At 43.3% G+C, this 19,427-nt stretch overlaps 1 protein-coding gene across 2 annotated transcripts in view; it reads left to right on the top strand.

Annotated features, from left to right (window-relative positions):
• Nucleotides 1-19,427, top strand: part of LOC117341221 — a 73,533-nt gene that overhangs the window by 10,545 nt on the left and 43,561 nt on the right. The window contains exon 1 of one of the 2 annotated variants that reach the window (XM_033903081.1): nucleotides 17,761-17,848. The exons of the other annotated variant lie outside the window; for it this stretch is intronic. Coding sequence (XP_033758972.1) covers nucleotides 17,835-17,848 — 14 coding nt within the window. The 5' untranslated portion in view covers nucleotides 17,761-17,834. Of the gene's footprint in view, nucleotides 1-17,760; nucleotides 17,849-19,427 lie in introns of those variants that run through there. 2 annotated transcript variants of the gene reach the window in all.

The raw sequence follows: 19,427 nt of genomic DNA, 5'->3' as shown, positions 1-19,427 counted from the left end.
GGATAAGGTAGGCTAGAGAGTCGGTGTCTGTAAAAAGTAGAGTTGCTTTCGGTCCAAATTTCTGCTTGATGTAATTGTAATGAAAATCATACATCAGAGTTTTGGAGATGTCTAAAATGCTGAACCCGACGTAAATTGGTCGATTCAGATACAACTTCGACTTAAGCATGTGGACGGAGAGAATTTTATTCCTCAGCAGCAGCCGCCGCCGCCACAACAACAGGAGATTCCCAATAGAGAGAGCTTGCTTCAGCCAACACGCAATGGATTTAACCAGCAGCAGCCGCCGCAGCAGGACGAACTATCCAATAAAGATGGTTTTGTACAGCTAGCACATCATAAATTTACCCAGCAGCAGCAGCAGCAGCAGCAGCAACAGCAACAATAACAACAGCAGCAGCAGCAACAACAACAACAGCAGCAGCAAGAGTTGGTATTTAAACATCCATTCACTGCAACTGTTTCCGGACCAACCTCGTGCGGAAAGACTTATTTTGTCAAAACACTGCTTCAAAATTGTATAGTAAAGGTATCACCACCACCACAGCGTATTATATGGCTGTATAAAAGGTAGCAACCACTTTATGACGTCATCAAAGCAACAGTCTACCCTTCAGTAGAGTTCATCCAAGGGATTCCTTTGGATTTAGATCAAGATTCTTTCATAAATCCCAGTGTTAAAAACTTGGTGATATTGGACGATCTCATGTCGTCAGCGAGCAAGGACCCTCGTATTAACGAATTATTTACGGAAGGGAGCCACCATAGAAACCTGTCTGTCATTGCCATCAATCAAAACCTATACTACAACAAAGATCCAACACAGAGGAGGAATTGCCATTATTTGGTTTTGTTCAACAATCCTATCGACAAACAGCAGGTCATGACTCTTGCAAGACAGATGTATCCCGAAAATGTACAACATCTGATGATGCATTTCAAACAGGCTACCAGTAAACCATACGGATATCTTCTCGTCGATTTGAAGCCATCCACTCCAGAATCGTTACGCATGCGCAGTAACATATTTTCTGTACAGTCTATAAAAGGACAAAGATATCAAACTAAGGCTCATTTTGAGGCTGACACTCCAACGGAGCAGACGTATTCCAAGCAGCAGCAGCAGCAAACTGTAGACGACACACAGCTACTACAAGAAGATATGCCTGCCTGTGATGATTGTGGTATCATGTTCCAAGACGTACACGATTTACAGAGACACTTGAAAACCTGGTGTCCAGAAAACGATTCCCTTAAACGAAAAAGAGAATATATAGATGAAAAGGAACCGAAATCCAAAAGATGGATCTCACATGAAGAGTCCGATGAGGAAAGTGGTGAAAGTGAAGAAAATGAAGTTTTCAAATCCTTGATGAATGAAGCAGAGTCTTCGAATGAGGTTAAATGGAATCAAAAGTATGAGAAATATGTTAACGAGGGCATGTCTGATGACGAAGCACAGAAAAAGGCGAACGAGAAGATGGAATCTGAAGATATGGAGCAATTTTACCAAAATTATAAAGCCATTATCCTGTACATTCTTCAGCTAAGAAATGGCAAGATTCACAAAAAGATCATGGATGATGTAACAGAATTCATAGAAGATGGATATGGAGATAGTAAAGCGATCAAGATGGCACTTAAAAAGAATCGTCATGTTTTAGAAGAGTTGTGGGACGATGACTCCGAAGAGGATGGATCAGACGATGACTCCGAAGTTGATGAATCGGATGATGACTCCGAAGTAGAAGAAAACTGATATAAATATGGTGTATTGCGTCTTAAAGTTCATTTCAACGTCCAACACTCGACGAGGAAAGATGCCTTCCTGGGAGGATTATTTAAGAGATATTTACTTTAACCCTGCAAAGGCGGGGAGTTTCTCCCGACCCGACAAATTGTTTAGATATGTACGAAAAGAACGAAAATACGTCATCAGCAAATATAAAATAAGAAAATGTTTACAACGTCAAGAGCCGTACAGCCTTCAGAGATCCCTCCGACGTCCATTCAAGCGAAACAAAATCATCGTGATGGGTATCGACGACCAATGGTCGGCTGATCTCATGGACATGGTCAAATTCAAGAGTGAAAACGATGGCTACGCTTATGTACTCGTTGTCATTGACGTGTTCTCCAAGTATCTGTGGCTGAGACCGATCAGAGACAAGAAAGGTGCATCTGTTGTAAAAGCACTACAAGACATTTTATCCGAGGGTAGACAGCCCGGTCGGATACGTACCGATAAGGGTCAGGAATTTAGATCAAAAGAGGTGAACGCACTGCTGGATAGATACGGCATACAACATCTCTATGCGCAAAACGAATCCAAAGCAGCGGTGTCTGAGCGTGTCATCAAGACCATAAAATCCAGATTGTACAGATATTTCACACACAGAAGAAACTACGCATACGTTGAGCAATTACAAACGTTTGCTGATAGCTACAATCAGACATATCACCGGACGATCGGTATGGCCCCAGCAAATGCAACTAAAACCAATGAAACTTCCATCTGGTGGAGAATGTATTGGCCGAAGAAACAGTCTGTGATCCGAAAAAACGAAGAAGGTTCGTAAACCTTTTAAGTTCAAAGTTGGGGATAAAGTAAGGCTGTCCCATTTGAGAAACCTTTTCTCCCGAGAATATGACCAAAAATGGACGGGGGAGATATTTACTATTTCTCAAAAGATACTTCGTGGAGGCTTACCAGTGTATAGAGTCAAAGACTATGATGGAGACGAGATCAAAGGAACGTTCTACCAGTCTGAGCTACAGAAAATAGATGTCAGAGACGATGATATGTGGAAGGTGGAGACCATTCTGAAAACCAGAGGAAAAGGTCGAAACAAACAATACTATGTGAAATGGCTTCACTGGCCGAAGAAATTTAACTCCTGGATCAATGTGTCTGATGTAACCGATTTGTAGGAGAGTAAACTATCCTAGAAAGGTCTAATATCAAGACCCCGTTTGAAGAGAAAAATGGTGTACATATACACAGATCATCCTAGTACCATCAAAACGGATGATAGATGGCTCTCGTGTAGTTGTAAATATTCATTTGTCCATGATAGAGTAGGTATTCTTTGTAAGGATGGATGTGGGATGGCTCTCCGACCTACATTCATTCAATCGCGACGGGGAAAATAAAATGTTGTACATATGAGGTGTCTTGTTATCTTATATAATGTTGTAGAAGTCTGACCGCGATACAATCGGTCGAAATAGATTGGAAAACCCCAACACGTCATCAATGACCCCCCCCCCCCCCCCCCCCCCCCTGATGGGGAGAGGGGGCGTGACCCTCCGTTACATCATCGGTACCCCCCTGATGGTCATTTTATGCACTGTATAACCCTCCATTTGTGACGTCATCGGTACCCCCCTGCCAAGGGGGGTGCCACTAGGGGGGTGCCAGGGAGGTGGTAAGGATTATATAGGGGAGGCACTGCGCCAGAACCCTCACTTTTATACTACTGAGTGTGGTAGGGTAGGGAGTGTGGTAGGGTAGGGAGTGTGGTAGGGAGTGTGGTAGGGAGTGTGGTAGGGAGTGTGGTAGGGTAGGGAGCGTGGTAGGGTAGGGAGTGTGGTAGGGTAGGGAGTGTGGTAGGGTAGGGAGTGTGGTAGGGTAGGGAGTGTGGTAGGGTAGGGAGTGTGGTAGGGTAGGGAGTGTGGTAGGGAGTGTGGTAGGGTAGGGAGTGTGGTAGGGTAGGGAGTGTGGTAGGGAGTGTGGTAGGGTAGGGAGTGTGGTAGGGTAGGGAGTGTGGTAGGGTAGGGAGTGGTGGTAGGGTAGGGAGTGTGGTAGGGTAGGGAGGGGGGTGGTAGGGTAGGGAGTGTGGTAGGGTAGGGGCGTGGTAGGGTAGGGAGTGTGGTAGGGTAGGGAGTGTGGTAGGGTAGGCAGTGTGATAGGGTAGGGAGTGTGGTAGGATAGGGAGTGTGGTAGGGAGTGTGATAGGGTAGGGAGTATGGTAGGGTAGGGAGCGTGGTAGGGTAGGGAGTGTGGTAGGGTAGGGAGTGTGGTAGGGTAGGGAGTGTGGTAGGGTAGGGAGTGTGGTAGGGTAGGGAGTGTGGTAGGGTAGGCAGTGTGATAGGGTAGGGAGTGTGGTGGTAGGGTAGGGAGCGTGGTAGGGTAGGGCAGTGTGATTGGAGGGTGAGGGAGGCGTGGTAGGGTAGGGAGGGAGTGGTAGGGTAGGCAGTGTGATAGGGTAGGGAGTGTGGTAGGGTAGGGAGTGTGGTAGGGTAGGGAGTGTGGTAGGGGTGGAGGGTGTGGTAGGTAGGGAGTGTGGTAGGGTAGGGAGTGTGTGGTAGGAGTGGTAGGGAGGAGTGTGGTAGGGTAGGGGGTGTGGTAGGGTAGGGAGGTGGGGTAGGGTGTAGGGAGCGTGGTAGGGTAGGGAGTGTGGTAGGGAGTGTGGTAGGGTAGGGAGTATGGTAGGGAGTGTGGTAGGGTAGGGAGCGTGGTAGGGTAGGGAGTGTGGTAGGGAGTGTGGTAGGGTAGGGAGTGTGGTAGGGTAGGAGTGTGGTAGGGTAGGGAGCGTGGTAGGGTAGGGAGCGTGGTAGGGTAGGGAGTGTGGTAGGGAGTGTGGTAGGGTAGGGAGTATGGTAGGGAGTGTGGTAGGGTAGGGAGCGTGGTAGGGTAGGGAGTGTGGTAGGGAGTGTGGTAGGGTAGGGAGTATGGTAGGGTAGGGAGTGTGGTAGGGAGTGTGGTAGGGTAGGGGAGTGTGGTAGGGTAGGGAGCGTGGTAGGGTAGGGAGCGTGGTAGGGTAGGGAGTGTGGTAGGGAGTGTGGTAGGGTAGGGAGTATGGTAGGGAGTGTGGTAGGGTAGGGAGCGTGGTAGGGTAGGGAGTGTGGTAGGGAGTGTGGTAGGGTAGGGAGCGTGGTAGGGTAGGGAGCGTGGTAGGGTAGGGAGTGTGGTAGGGTAGGGAGCGTGGTAGGGTAGGGAGCGTGGTAGGGTAGGGAGTGTGGTAGGGTAGGGAGTGTGGTAGGGTAGGGAGTGTGGTAGGGTAGGGAGCGTGGTAGGGTAGGGAGTGTGGTAGGGTAGGGAGTGTGGTAGGGTAGGGAGCGTGGTAGGGTAGGGAGCGTGGTAGGGTAGGGAGCGTGGTAGGGAGCGTCGAACCACGCACCTTGAATAGGTGGTCGGCTTTCTCACCTACTGATCCTGAGCTATATTGCGGCCCCTAGATTTCTATACCACGGGGCATTTTGTGTATCCTTGTGAGAAGCACCGTAGATGTCATCCTGAACGAAGCATCACGTGTTCACCGAATTTGTGATCTGGTTTAAATGGAAACAAGATCAAAATCAATACTTCAGTTTCCCAACCTCAACTTAAATAGTCTATTAGATTGTTGTCCAATGAGATGATTTGATTTTCTCGATTATTTCAATATATATTGGGCGATCAAATTCACTGCCGGTATATCATTGTTTTATTTCATATTTCAAAATGTTACGATATGATTTCCAATGCAGAATAGGACAATTCATTGTTCCATACTCGAATTAGATACATGTAGTTTAAACGGAAGAAATTAAAAGCTGAATTTCAGTCGAAACGCAAATCTAGACATAGGACAATTCAGCTGTATAATAGACTGCCTCCTCTCCTGTCTCCAGAATATTAAAATTATCAATATGATTGAGTTATACAATTTTGGTCTCTAGGATATGTCAAGTCTCAAGTTTCAAACTAGGGGGAGATAATCTAGTGTCATAATGTAGTGGAACAATTCTCAAAAACAAACCTAGGGGATGGTGGCCAGTCTGGCTGTATAATACCAGCACTGCGAATGTTTTTTTTTTTTATCTTTTATCTGTCTGCCTTCGAACACTTGGTAAAGCACAATTAACTGACTCAGTGCGTATATGATCACCAGCATGTTTTACTTCCAAAAGTACACAGCAGGGTGTTGCATTTTGAATGGCGGGTTATTTCGTCCGCTATTTAACGGATTTTACCAAATCATGGTTAGACCTAGCGATCGTCTCCTCACGATTACATACCGATACAAATAAACAATTTTATCTATCGGCTGTAATTTAACCCAACACCGCTGACTTTTGAGCGCGAGCTTTGTCTGTTATGGTTTAAACGTAAAACAATCGTGATTATAAAAGATTTGATCCCCGGGAGTCGCGTGTTGATTTACTAGAATATACGGGTGCCATGTATCCACTTATTTCACGTTTACAAAATAAATACGTGTCGATTTTGTCGGCACGCGAGCCGTCGGAAATCATCCGAGCTGTCCGGTCTATTTTACGGAAATTACCGACTGCTCCCGATTGACACTCGAGTTTTAATGGCAAGTCACATACAAATTACATTGTCTGACAGACCTACATAACAAATTAGAAATCTATATTTGGTATTGTTCATCTCATACTTTCAAACAAAACAGATCCCACAATTCCAGTTCGATTGGCAGATAGCTTTCATTTTGTTATAGCAAAAAATCTGCGTTTTTTACCTAATGAAACTTAAAAAAAAAAATGTGGTTGTTGTTGGGGGCATTTTTTATGATTTTTACTGAAAAAAGTTTCTCGTATTTATCAATGTCATTACTTTAAGATTTCCTCAAGTTGAGCAAAACCCCTACAAATAGCGCATTTGTCCAACAAAGATAAAGGTAATTATAAAATATATACACGATTTCCTGATCACATAACAGTCCATGTTTTCCTTTGTATTTTAGCTATTGTAATACACAACATGGGCCGATCACATTCACGTCATTAAATTGTCCAGTTTTATTTTCTTCTGAATGTTTGGCAGGTGTCCCAGCCGGTATATAGGTACACTTGTCCTCAAGTACTCGCCAATATTTATAGACCTGTCCGATATAGAGGCCAATTTAGAGAAATTACGACCTATAAATAATAAAGATTGGATTCAGAGTGGATCTCCTACAGACTGGGGTTACAATATCAAGTGTTCATACGAACATCAAGTGTTATATTAGTGTATATGATTTAAACTTCCCCACTGCACGCGTGTTATCACTTAAAACCTATACAGTTCCTGATGTCACAGCCAATAGATATCCGGCCTCCTCACTATTATCATGGAATGTTATTCCAAGCATTTCAACAATTGTTCCGACATGTTTCCGTAAATCTCCAGAGTTTTGTATTTTCTAAACTTGTACCCTATCCTGTTGATAATAGGGCAATAAATGGCAAAAATAAAATCTATGTTTACATAGTAAAACTGTCCCGAATGTTTTTAATTACTTCCATCTTCAAGCATTTCGATGATTGTCGTGTAACATACCTCCACAAATCTTCAAGCGTGTTTCATCCATTGCCTCAGGTCATCCTTCTATCTTTGGGTACCTCATCTCTAAAACCGGACCGTCCTTCCATCAATCTTACGACATTTCATCTCTAATTCCAGAGATTTCTTCTATCAATCTTCTGGCACCTAATCCCGTAACGTCCTTCTATCTATCTTTTGGCGCCTAATCCCTAATCCCGGACATCCTTCTATCTATCTTTTGGCGCCTCATCCCTAATCCCGGAACATCCTTCTATCTATCTTTTGGCGCCTAATCCCTAATCCCGGAACATCCTTCTATCTATCTTTTGGCGCCTAATCCCTAATTCCGGAACATCATTCTATCTGTCTTTGGGTACCTCATCCCTAATCCCGGAACATCCTTCTATCTATCTTTTGGCGCCTAATCCCTAATCCTGGAACATCATTCTATCAGTCTTTTGGCGCCTCATCCCTAATCCCGGCCCGTCCTTCCATCAATCTTACGACGTTTCAGCCCTAATCCCAGAGCATTCTTCTATCAATCTTCTGGCGCCTAATCCCGGAACCTTCTATCTATCGTTTTCTGTTTTATCCCTTATGCTGGAAAATCCTTTCAACAAACTTATGGCGTTTCATCCTTAACCCCGGAACACCCTTCTATCTATGGGCGCCTAATCCCGGAACATCCTTCTATCTATGGGCGCCTAATCCCGGAACCTCCTTCTATCTATGGGCGCCTAATCCCGGAACATCCTTCTATCTATGGGCGCCTAATCCCGGAACATCCTTCTATCCATCTTTTTCTGTTTCATCCCTTATCCTGGAAAATCCTTTCATCAAAGCTTAAAGCGTTTCATCCCTACTCCCGGAAAATTCTTCTATCAATCTTCTGGCGCCTAATCCCAGAACATCCTTCTATCCATCTTTTGGCGTTTCATCTCGTATCCATAGTGGGGCTGCGGTGGCCGAGTGGTTAAGGTGTCCCGACATTTTATCACTAGCCCTCCACCTCTAGATCTGGGTTGCGAGTTCGAAACCTACGTGGGGCAGTTGTCAGGTACTGACCGTAGGCCGGTGTTTTTTTCTCCGGTAACTCCGGCTTTCCTCCACCTCAAAAACCTGGCACGTCCTTAAATGACCCTGGCTGTTAATAGGACGTTAAACAAAATAAACCAAACCAAACATATCGTATCCCGGAACATCAAGGAATCAACCATTGTCTCGGGTCTTCCTTCAGACAATCTCGTGTTAAAGCCAACCCCTTTCGGAGATTTCGGAGATTCTACAATCCGTACGGGGAAGGAATGACACTCATAATGTTTCTGAAGAGAGCGTTTCCGAAAATGTCAGTCAGAGCATTATTGTATATAATCAAGGGAGGTTACTCTATATCAATTGCTACTTGTAATCGGAAAATGATAGACAGTAAGAAAGATATATATGTGTACGTTTTGACATTTTAATCTTATAAGCACTGCACATACACTTAACTTACCGGTTGTACATTATGTATCTGAATGACTGGGACTCGTACGACTGATGTAAACGGAATGTGCCCTCAAATTACTTACCGATTTACTTCAGTTACAACCTACATCGGGAAGTATTGCCAGCATAGTCTACTATTCAAAGTAATACTTAGACAAATATTGATAAATGTAGAATTATGATGATTTTGTTGTGTAATAAATGAGGTTTAAATAATCATATACTTTACATTTAGAACGAGCTCCTTGGAATTTTTAACGGTATTTGAAATGTTGATTTAATTTAAATAGTCGCGAGAAAAACTATCAATGCTGTATTTATAGCGTGCCCTGATAGGAGCGATATCACAAACATGGACACAATAAAAGTCAGAGCCATACATTGTACCTACAGTCCGGAATGCCCGGTTTAAATGGCTGCGTTCGTTCCCGCCGCGTGTGGCTGATAAGTTTGTACTCGTGTTAATTACAATACTCTGGGTGTGGGGCACATGTAAATTACAACGCTTCAAATGCCGAACTGATGATGGCTTTTGAAAGGATTTGATTTTGATGCTTGTCTAAATGTGTGATAAAAACCCGGATGTGGAAAGAACGGTGAAAAAATTCGTAATAATTTGCATCTAAATTAACTGGAAAAAATATCTCCCGGATCTGCGATAGGGCATTTAAAGGTAAGTACTGTTATATACTGTACATGTATGTCATGTACCTATATCTGGCTACACAAGCCAGTAATGTATATCTAACTGTACAAATGCCAACGTCAACGAACTACACTAAACCAGTATTAAAATGAGATTATGGTGTTTTACCAGAGTTTCAATGTCGAACCTACTACACCTGTAGTTAACCGTTAGAGTGCATATACTGTACTTTATCGCGGGAGTAGGGACCCGTGAGTGAGTTCTAGAGCTCCCCGTCTCCTGAAAATAATGCTTGTTACATCTAATTACCAGAGTATGCTAAAATATGTAGTGTATATTCATGGTGTAGTGTATATTCACGGTGTAGTGTATATTCACGGTGTATTGTATATTCATGGTGTAGTGTATATTCACGGTGTAGTGTATATTCATGGTGTAGTGTATATTCATGGTGTAGTGTATATTCACGGTGTAGTGTATATTCACGGTGTAGTGTATATTCATGGTGTAGTGTATATTCACGGTGTAGTGTATATTCACGGTGTATTGTATATTCACGGTGTAGTGTATATTCACGGTGTAGTGTATATTCATGGTGTAGTGTATATTCACGGTGTAGTGTATATTCATGGTGTAGTGTATATTCATGGTGTAGTGTATATTCATGGTGTAGTGTATATTCACGGTGTAGTGTAAATTTATGATGTGAGTCTATAAACCAAGTCATTATATATATGTTTGGTTGGTTTATATCCCCTTGAATACTAGCAGCCTGTGTTATTTTGAGGCGAGGTATTATTGTAGTAACTGATGGTAACTGTAGGCGTGACTGACCAGCAACACTGTGGTCTGTGATGTAGAGGTGTGACTGACCAGCAACACTGTGGTCTGTGATGTAGAGGTGTGACTGACCAGTAACACTGTGGTCTGTGATGTAGAGGTGTGTGATGTAGAGGTGTGTGATGTAGAGGTCTGTGATGTAGAGGTGTGTGATGTAGAGGTGTGTGATGTAGAGGTGTGTGATGTAGAGGTGTGTGATGTAGAGGTGTGTGATGTAGAGGTCTGTGATGTAGAGGTCTGTGATGTAGAGGTGTGTGATGTAGAGGTGTGTGATGTAGAGGTGTGTGATGTAGAGGTGTGTGATGTAGAGGTGTGTGATGTAGAGGTGTGTGATGTAGAGGTGTGTGATGTAGAGGTGTGTGATGTAGAGGTGTGTGATGTAGAGGTTAGTAGAGTGTATGATAAGGTTGTGGAGTGTGAGTAGTCGAGAGGTGTGAGTAGGTCTGGAGTAGAGTGTGTGTAAGTTAGTAACAGTGGTTGTGATGTAGGAGAGTCGTTGATAGAGGTGTGAGTAAGGTTGTGATTGAGTGGTATAGAGGTGTGATGTAGAGGTTTGATGTAGAGGTGTGTGATGTACAGTGTGATTGTGGTGGTGATATAGAGGTCTGTGTGTGAGGTGTGATGACAGTAACACTGTGGTGTGATGTAGAGGTGTGTGATGTAGAGGTCTGTGATGTAGAGGTGTGTGATGTAGAGGTGTGTGATGTAGAGGTCTGTGATGTAGAGGTGTGTGATGTAGAGGTGTGTGATGTAGAGGTGTGTGATGTAGAGGTGTGACTGACCAGTAACACTGTGGTCTGTGATGTAGAGGTGTGTGATGTAGAGGTGTGTGATGTAGAGGTGTGTGATGTAGAGGTGTGTGATGTAGAGGTGTGTGATGTAGAGGTGTGTGATGTAGAGGTGTGTGATGTAGAGGTGTGTGATGTAGAGGTCTGTGATGTAGAGGTGTGTGATGTAGAGGTGTGACTGAGTAAGTTGGTGTGAGGTGTGATAGGTGTGAGTAGGTGTGTGGATTGTAGAAGGTGTGTGACTGACCAGTACACTGTGGTTGTGTGATGTAGAGGTGTGTGATGTAGAGGTGTGTGATGTAGAGGTGTGTGATGTAGAGGTGTGTGATGTAGAGGTGTGTGATGTAGAGGTGTGTGATGTAGAGGTGTGTGATGTAGAGGTGTGTGATGTAGAGGTCTGTGATGTAGAGGTGTGATGTGAGGTTGTTAGAGGTCTGTGATGTAGAGGTGTGTGATGTAGAGGTGTGTGATGTAGAGGTGTGTGATGTAGAGGTCTGTGATGTAGAGGTGTGTGATGTAGAGGTGTGACTGGTCAGTAACACTGTGGTGTGATGTAGAGGTCTGTGATGTAGAGGTCTATGATGTAGAGGGTCGTGATGTAGAGTGTGATACAGAAATGTGGTTGTGATGTAGAGGTGTGATGTAGAGGGTGTGTGTAGAGGTGTGTGTGTTGAGAGGTGTGACTGGCAGTACACTGTGGTTGTGATGTAGAGGTGTGACTGACCAGTAACACTGTGTGTGTGTGTGATGTAGAGGGTGTGTGATGTAGAGGTGTGTGATGTAGAGGTGTGTGATGTAGAGGTCTGTGATGTAGAGGTGTGTGATGTAGAGGTGTGACTGACCAGTAACACTGTGGTCTGTGATGTAGAGGTGTGACTGACCAGTAACACTGTGGTCTGTGATGTAGAGGTGTGTGATGTAGAGGTGGATGTAGTCATGTGGTATGTATGTAGGTGTGACTGCAGTAACTGGACTGTTGAGAGGTCGTGATGTAGAGGTTGTGATGTAGAGGTGTGACTGACCAGTAACACTGTGGTGTGATGTAGAGGTGTGTGAGTAAGTGGTTGTGAGACTGCTGTAGAGGTGTGTGATGTAGAGGTGTGACTGACCAGTAACACTGTGGTCTGTGATGTAGAGGTGTGACTGACCAGTAACACTGTGGTCTGTGATGTAGAGGTGTGACTGACCAGTAACACTGTGGTGTGATGTAGAGGTGTGACTGACCAGTAACACTGTGGTCTGTGATGTAGAGGTGTGACTAGACATGTGTGGATGAGAGGAGTAGTAACACTGTGGTTGTGATGTAGAGGTTGAGTAAGTGTGATGGGACCAGTAACACTGTGGTGTGATGTAGAGGTCTGTGATGTAGAGGTCTGTGATGTAGAGGTGTGTGATGTAGAGGTGTGTGATGTAGAGGTCTGTGATGTAGAGGTGTGACTGACCAGTAACACTGTGGTCTGTGATGTAGAGGTGTGACTGACCAGTAACACTGTGGTCTGTGATGTAGAGGTGTGTGATGTAGAGGTGTGTGATGTAGAGGTGTGTGATGTAGAGGTCTGTGATGTAGAGGTGTGTGATGTAGAGGTGTGACTGACCAGTAACACTGTGGTGTGATGTAGAGGTGTGATGTAGATGTGTGACTGACCAGTAACACTGTGGTGTGATGTTAGTAGGGTGTGTGGTAGAGGTGACTGACCGTAAGTGGTGTGATGTAGAGGTGTGTGATGTAGAGGTGTGTGATGTAGAGGTCTGTGATGTAGAGGTCTGTGTGACTGTGATGTAGAGGTGTGACTGACCAGTAACACTGTGGTCTGTGATGTAGAGGTGTGACTGGCCAGTAACACTGTGGTCTGTGATGTAGAGGTGTGACTGACCAGTAACACTGTGGTCTGTGATGTAGAGGTGTGTGATGTAGAGGTCTGTGATGTAGAGGTGTGTGATGTAGAGGTGTGTGATGGGTGATGAGGTGTGATTGACTGTATTGGTTGTGATGTAGAGGTGTGTGATGTAGAGGTGTGTGACTGACAGTAACACTGTGGTGTGATGTAGAGGTGTGTGATGTAGAGGTGTGATGTAGAGGTGTGAGTAAGGTGTGTAGTGGTTGTAGAGGTGTGTGTATGTTGTTAGAGGTGTGACTGACCAGTACATGTGGAATGATAGAGTGTGTGATGTAGATGTTGAGAGTACTGTGTTGATGATGTAGAGAGTGTGACTGACAGTAACATGTGGTTGATGTAGAGGTTGTGATGTAGAGTGTGATGAGAGGTGGTGTGATGTGAGGTGATGTAGAGGTTGGTGTGTATGTAGAGGTGTGGATTAGGTGTGATGTAGAGTGTATGACCAACATGTGGTGTGATGTAGAGGTGTGACTGAAGTGACTGCAGTACGGGTGTGATGTAGAGGTGTGTGATGTAGAGGTGTGTGATGTAGAGGTCTGTGATGTAGAGGTCTATGATGTAGAGGTGTGTGATGTAGAGGTGTTTGATGTAGTGGTGTGTGATGTAGAGGTGTGTGATGTAGAGTGTGAGAGAGGTTGTGTGATTGTGAGAGAGGTGGTGGTTGTGATGTAGAGGTGTTGTTGACGACAGTACCTGTGTGTGATGTAGAGGTGTTGTGCGATGGTACCAGTAACACTGTGGTGTGATGTAGAGGTGTGTGATGTAGAGGTGTGTGATGTAGAGGTGGATGTGATGCGCAGTAACACTGTGATGTAGAGGTGTGATGTAGAGGTGTTGATGTAGAGTCTGTTTGTTAGAGGTGTGTGGTGTGATGTAGAGGTGTGTGATGTAGAGGTGTGACTGACCAGTAACACTGTGGTCTGTGATGTAGAGGTGTGACTGACCAGTAACACTGTGGTGTGATGTAGAGGTGTGTGATGTAGAGGTGTGTGATGTAGAGGTGTGTGATGTAGAGGTCTGTGATGTAGAGGTGTGTGATGTAGAGGTCTGTGATGTAGAGGTCTGTGATGTAGAGGTGTGACTGACCAGTAACACTGTGGTGTGATGTAGAGGTGTGTGATGTAGAGGTGTGTGATGTAGAGGTGTGTGATGTAGAGGTGTGACTGACCAGTAACACTGTGGTGTGATGTAGAGGTGTGTGATGTAGAGGTGTGTGATGTAGAGGTGTGTGATGTAGAGGTGTGACTGACCAGTAACACTGTGGTGTGTGATGTAGAGGTGTGTGATGTATAGGTGTGTGTGATTGACTGACAGAAAGTGTGTGATGTAGAGGTGTGTGATGTAGATGTGTGACTGACCAGTAACACTGTGGTGTGATGTAGAGGTCTGTGATGTAGATGTGTGACTGACCAGTAACACTGTGGTGTGATTGTGAGAGTCGTGATGTAGATTGTATTGGTAGGTCTGTGATTGTTAGAGGTCTAGTGAGTAGGAGGTCGTTGTGATGTAGAGGTGTGTGATGTAGAGGTGTGTGATGTAGAGGTGTGTGATGTAGAGGTCTGTGATGTAGAGGTGTGTGATGTAGAGGTGTGACTGACCAGTAACACTGTGGTGTGATGTAGAGGTGTGTGATGTAGATGTGTGACTGACCAGTAACACTGTGGTGTGATGTAGAGGTCTGTGATGTAGAGGTGTGTGATGTAGAGGTGTGTGATGTAGAGGTGTGTGATGTAGAGGTGTGTGATGTAGAGGTGTGACTGACCAGTAACACTGTGGTCTGTGATGTAGAGGTGTGACTGACCAGTAACACTGTGGTCTGTGATGTAGAGGTGTGACTGACAGTAACACTGTGGTGTGATGTAGAGGTGTGTGATGTAGAGGTGTGTGATGTAGAGGTGTGTGATGTAGAGGTGTGTGATGTAGAGGTGTGTGATGTAGAGGTGTGACTGACCAGTAACACTGTGATGTAGAGGTGTGTGATGTAGAGGTGTGTGATGTAGAGGTCTGTGATGTAGAGGTCTGTGATGTAGAGGTGTGACTGACCAGTAACACTGTGGTGTGATGTAGAGGTGTGTGGTGTAGAGGTCTGTGATGTAGAGGTCTGTGATGTAGATGTGTGACTGACCAGTAACACTGTGGTGTGATGTAGAGGTCTGTGATGTAGAGGTCTGTGATCTAGAGGTGTTGGAGAAGATTAGACCTATCACAGTGGTGTATACCTAGACACGATATCCGTTATGTCAACAACGCTGTTTGTTAATGTTGATATGTAATGTCGTCAACTCAATACGGAGGTAAACAGTCGGAGTTCATATATTTACCAACATATCGAAAACTGAGGATTAACATCTAGGAGGTGGGATTTATTACAGACATTATATATGCTGTTACATTTTGTTACATTTTCAAATTGAAGTTTTATGTTGATATTTGTTCCAGTTGACCACGCCTCAGGCTCGATAGTATGACCGAGAGGGTCAAGCATTTTATTAGCATTAATTATATGATCAGGTGGTTGTTTAACCAGCTGATGGTCGGGTATGTACAGGGACATTACTGATGTTCTGATAAACGTAGAGTAACTATCACTATAAATAGCTCCACGTGGTGATACATCACTATCCTGAGGCCTGTCACTCATTAGGAAATTCCTTAGCTACGTATGTTGTGGCATCTTTTAAAGATTGTCAAAATGGACACACCGTTATGACAATGGACAGGTGTCCAATTATTTACCGAATGAGTGAATTTTCCAACAGATAAGTAAATGGAAGTGTTTGTCTTTAGTGTAATGAAATATCTAGTGTAATGTACATTTGTACGTATCGCTATAGAAAGAGTGGAACAAAGGGGAGTAACTGAGAAATATCAGAATGGGGCCGTGCGGTGTCCACGGTTGTTAGGGGTGTGAAGGTGTCCATGAATAATGGGGCAAAACCAAGAAGGGTTGGACATGTGGATGGTGACGTCCATTTACACATACGACTAGGATAAGGGACACTGGTCAAGACATTCGGCCAGAGTTAGGGATACTGGTCCAAACATTCGACCAGGGTTAGGGGCAGTGCACAACAACACATTCGGCCAGAGTTAGGGACACTGCACAACATATTCGACCAGAGTTAGGGACACCGCACAACAACACATTCGACCAGGGTTAGGGATACTGCACAACAACACATTCGACCGGGGTTAGGGATACTGCACAACAACACATTCGACCGGGGTTAGGGATACTTCACAACAGCACATTCGGCCAGAGTTAGGGACACTACACAACAACACATTCGACCAGAGTTAGGGATACTACACAACAACACATTCGACCAGGGTTAGGGACACTGCACAACAACACATTCGGCCAGAGTTAGGGATACTGCACAACATATTCGACCAGAGTTAGGGACACCGCACAACAACACATTCGACCAGGGTTAGGGATACTGCACAACAACAAATTCGACCAGAGTTAGGGACACTGCACAACAACACATTCGGCCAGAGTTAGGGACACTGCACAACAACACATTCGGCCAGAGTTAGGGACACTGCACAACAACACATTCGGCCAGAGTTAGGGACACTGACTGTTCAAAAACACCGGTACGGACACAACAAAACGACACACTCGTCAAGTTTTAGGGACTAAATTATCGTACTATATGATATTTTACCTGATGTTTCCATCACATTTCATTCAATCACCACCCATGGGGCCATGTTCCCAACCAACGGGGACTATAATCCCCACCCAAGGGACCGCGAAACCCAATCACACGTGATTCACCTATTTTATCATCCTCCCCAACATACCGCGTAATCCTACATTCAGATATCAAGTTGATCCGTCTTGATTATTGAGGCCAGACCAGGTAAATCTTATTTAAGTGTTTTATCTAAAACTGATTAATTGATTAATTAGACTTTGATTAATTGATTAATTAGACTTCATGGTCGTTTTCATTATAATTGAATCCGTTCTATTTTATCATATTCAATAATTGTAAATATGACTCTTTTAATTTTTGTTTTATTTCACGATTTGCGTCGTGCATTAATTATCCAACCATGCTTCTTATTAATTAAGCATGTGTCTGGTGGACTGGTCTCACATTTCGACCCCCTGTGTAAATATATGTACAAGTCCCTGTATACAATATACCAACCAGTCCATACCTAGTGTCAGGCGATATAATAGTAGATGAAATTCGATATTCCGATATCGATCTGTAAAATCAATACCTATCATATTGATTATCGTCCTAACGTGACGTCAAAATCCATAGCACGTGGCGTGTCCATGGCGCTACGTCGTGCGTAAACCGTGTCATTTTAAAGTTAAGATTTCTTTATCGCCTGAAATACCTACTTGGACTATCGAGTTTCCGTAAAGGAACATACCTCAGTATATATTTGTTATGAAGACGGTTCAGCGTATTTTTCGCCCAATTGATATATTTTGATTAAAATCAATGGAGCAAGCATGGCGGTCGTGACGTTGAGAACACCAGCAGTGGTTCAGATGTCACAAGACGTCAGTCATTGTACTAGGCAGATACAAACTAACTTATTTCCAGAGCGAACAAGCGATATGTCCAGCCTAATGGTACTTAAAGACCTAGTTTGCGTGTGTAATAAATCAGCGATGTCCTGATGGAAATATCCCCCAAAGCTATCACACTTTATATTGAAAACTTTGACGTTGTGTGAAGTTGATCAAATACTCGTTATCGCGAGAGTTCGTCAGGGTCGATACAATGTTTGATATATCTCCTCGTTATAGTGGAAACTCAAGAGTTCTGCTTACATTGCTCAGAAACCATCTGAGGTGATTGAGAGTCTACTTAACGCGGATGGATACGTGAAATGTGTTATACCTTGCGGAGTTATCTTTGAGCAAAATCGATGGCAGAATAATGGCGACTGGAAGGTAAAGTAGTTCGTTTGATAAAAAGAAAATAACCGGAATTTGTCGACAGGTACCCTGTCATCATTGCTGTCTATCTCGCTGTCTATTTCGTTCCATGTTCTAATACTGCGTGTTTTATGTGTACAGTTTTTAGTCTCTGACGTCATTTACTTAATTTGAGACCATCTGATATTTCATTTGATATAGTTTTACTTCATACATAAGGCCATGTTTTTTATAACGCACCATTGACAAAAACTTTAACTTGAAGTATGTAAATGTCAAATAAAGTATCTTTATATAACTGTAGTTATCGATTTTCCAGTAATTGTTTCAATTTGAAATTAAGGAGACACATACCATGTGGTTGAAATCAATGAACATGAAACTTATCAGGGTTTTACTACATTTATTCAATAGCTGAGAAAAGCTTTTTAAAAAACAATAAAAACTTGAGCGATAATTAGAATTGAGACAACAAAACATGACTGGTGAGGATTCTAGTTTTACGTCCATCTTTAATTATAGATCTAGCTTCCTGTCTATAGTAATAAGTTAATTTTTAGTACAATTACTCACAATTTTATCTATTTGATAGTTTCGGCACACCTCCCAATGGAAAATTGACGTTTATTACATAATAACTTTTATCTTAAGTCTGCCATAAAACATTGATTTGTCTATGATTGATTAAACTGATAGATTTTCTCCTGCCCACAAATGAATGTTATGATTTTCTGTCCTCTTAATGTTCCCGTTTATCCAATGCAAGTCATTTTCGTGGACCATTCATTTTGTCTTAAATCTAAAAACACTTTAAAGAAGAATAAGCAAGAGAAAGTATCGCAATTCTACCCACATATTCGTCCTGAGAAATATTATCACAATAAAACTTGTAAACATTGAACAAGAACCACATGACGGGCTAATAGTCTACTATACATGTATAAGTCACACGTGCTGTTATTACAGGTACATATAACCCTTTGATGACGTCATTGTCAAGCGACACAAGGAATGGACGTGATATAGATTTATAATATTTTTTTTCGAAACCGTTGTGAAATTAACATACATTCGTTATTACTTAAAGTATAATAATCATTGTCTTCAGCATTTGTTAATCATGTATCACTTCAACTTTTATGACATTTACCACCGCATCACATCGTGTCCGTTTGTTTTACAAACTTCGGGTTAATAAATATTTAGATTCACCTCTGAAAATGGCTATAATTGTTTCCTCATCATAGTGACCAGGGTTTCTTTATACTGTGAGAAACAGAACATAGAACTGGTGAGGATATACAGTAGTGTTACATGTAGATCCCAACAACCAGGTTCCCCTTCTGTGTTGGGCACGGCGCGCTGATAAATGTCGGTATTAAATCCTGGGCCATTAGAACGTAATGAAGTTATGGTGGGGCGATAATGTCTCCTTCTTCACACACAATGTCTCGTAAATCCTCGCCTGTATCGTGAGATTGTAATGTATTGCACCAATGTGATAAATGATTCCTTAATTAAAATCCTCTCACTCAGCTTGGTTATTCCAGTGACGGGTGTATTTGATCTATAACCCGTATATATAATCTGTATG

This window comes from Pecten maximus, chromosome 13, assembly GCF_902652985.1.
Source record: "Pecten maximus chromosome 13, xPecMax1.1, whole genome shotgun sequence".
Lineage (NCBI taxonomy): Eukaryota > Metazoa > Mollusca > Bivalvia > Pectinida > Pectinidae > Pecten > Pecten maximus.
The sequence above is the reverse complement of the archived record's forward strand: the minus strand, read 5'-3'. Positions and strand labels throughout refer to the sequence as shown.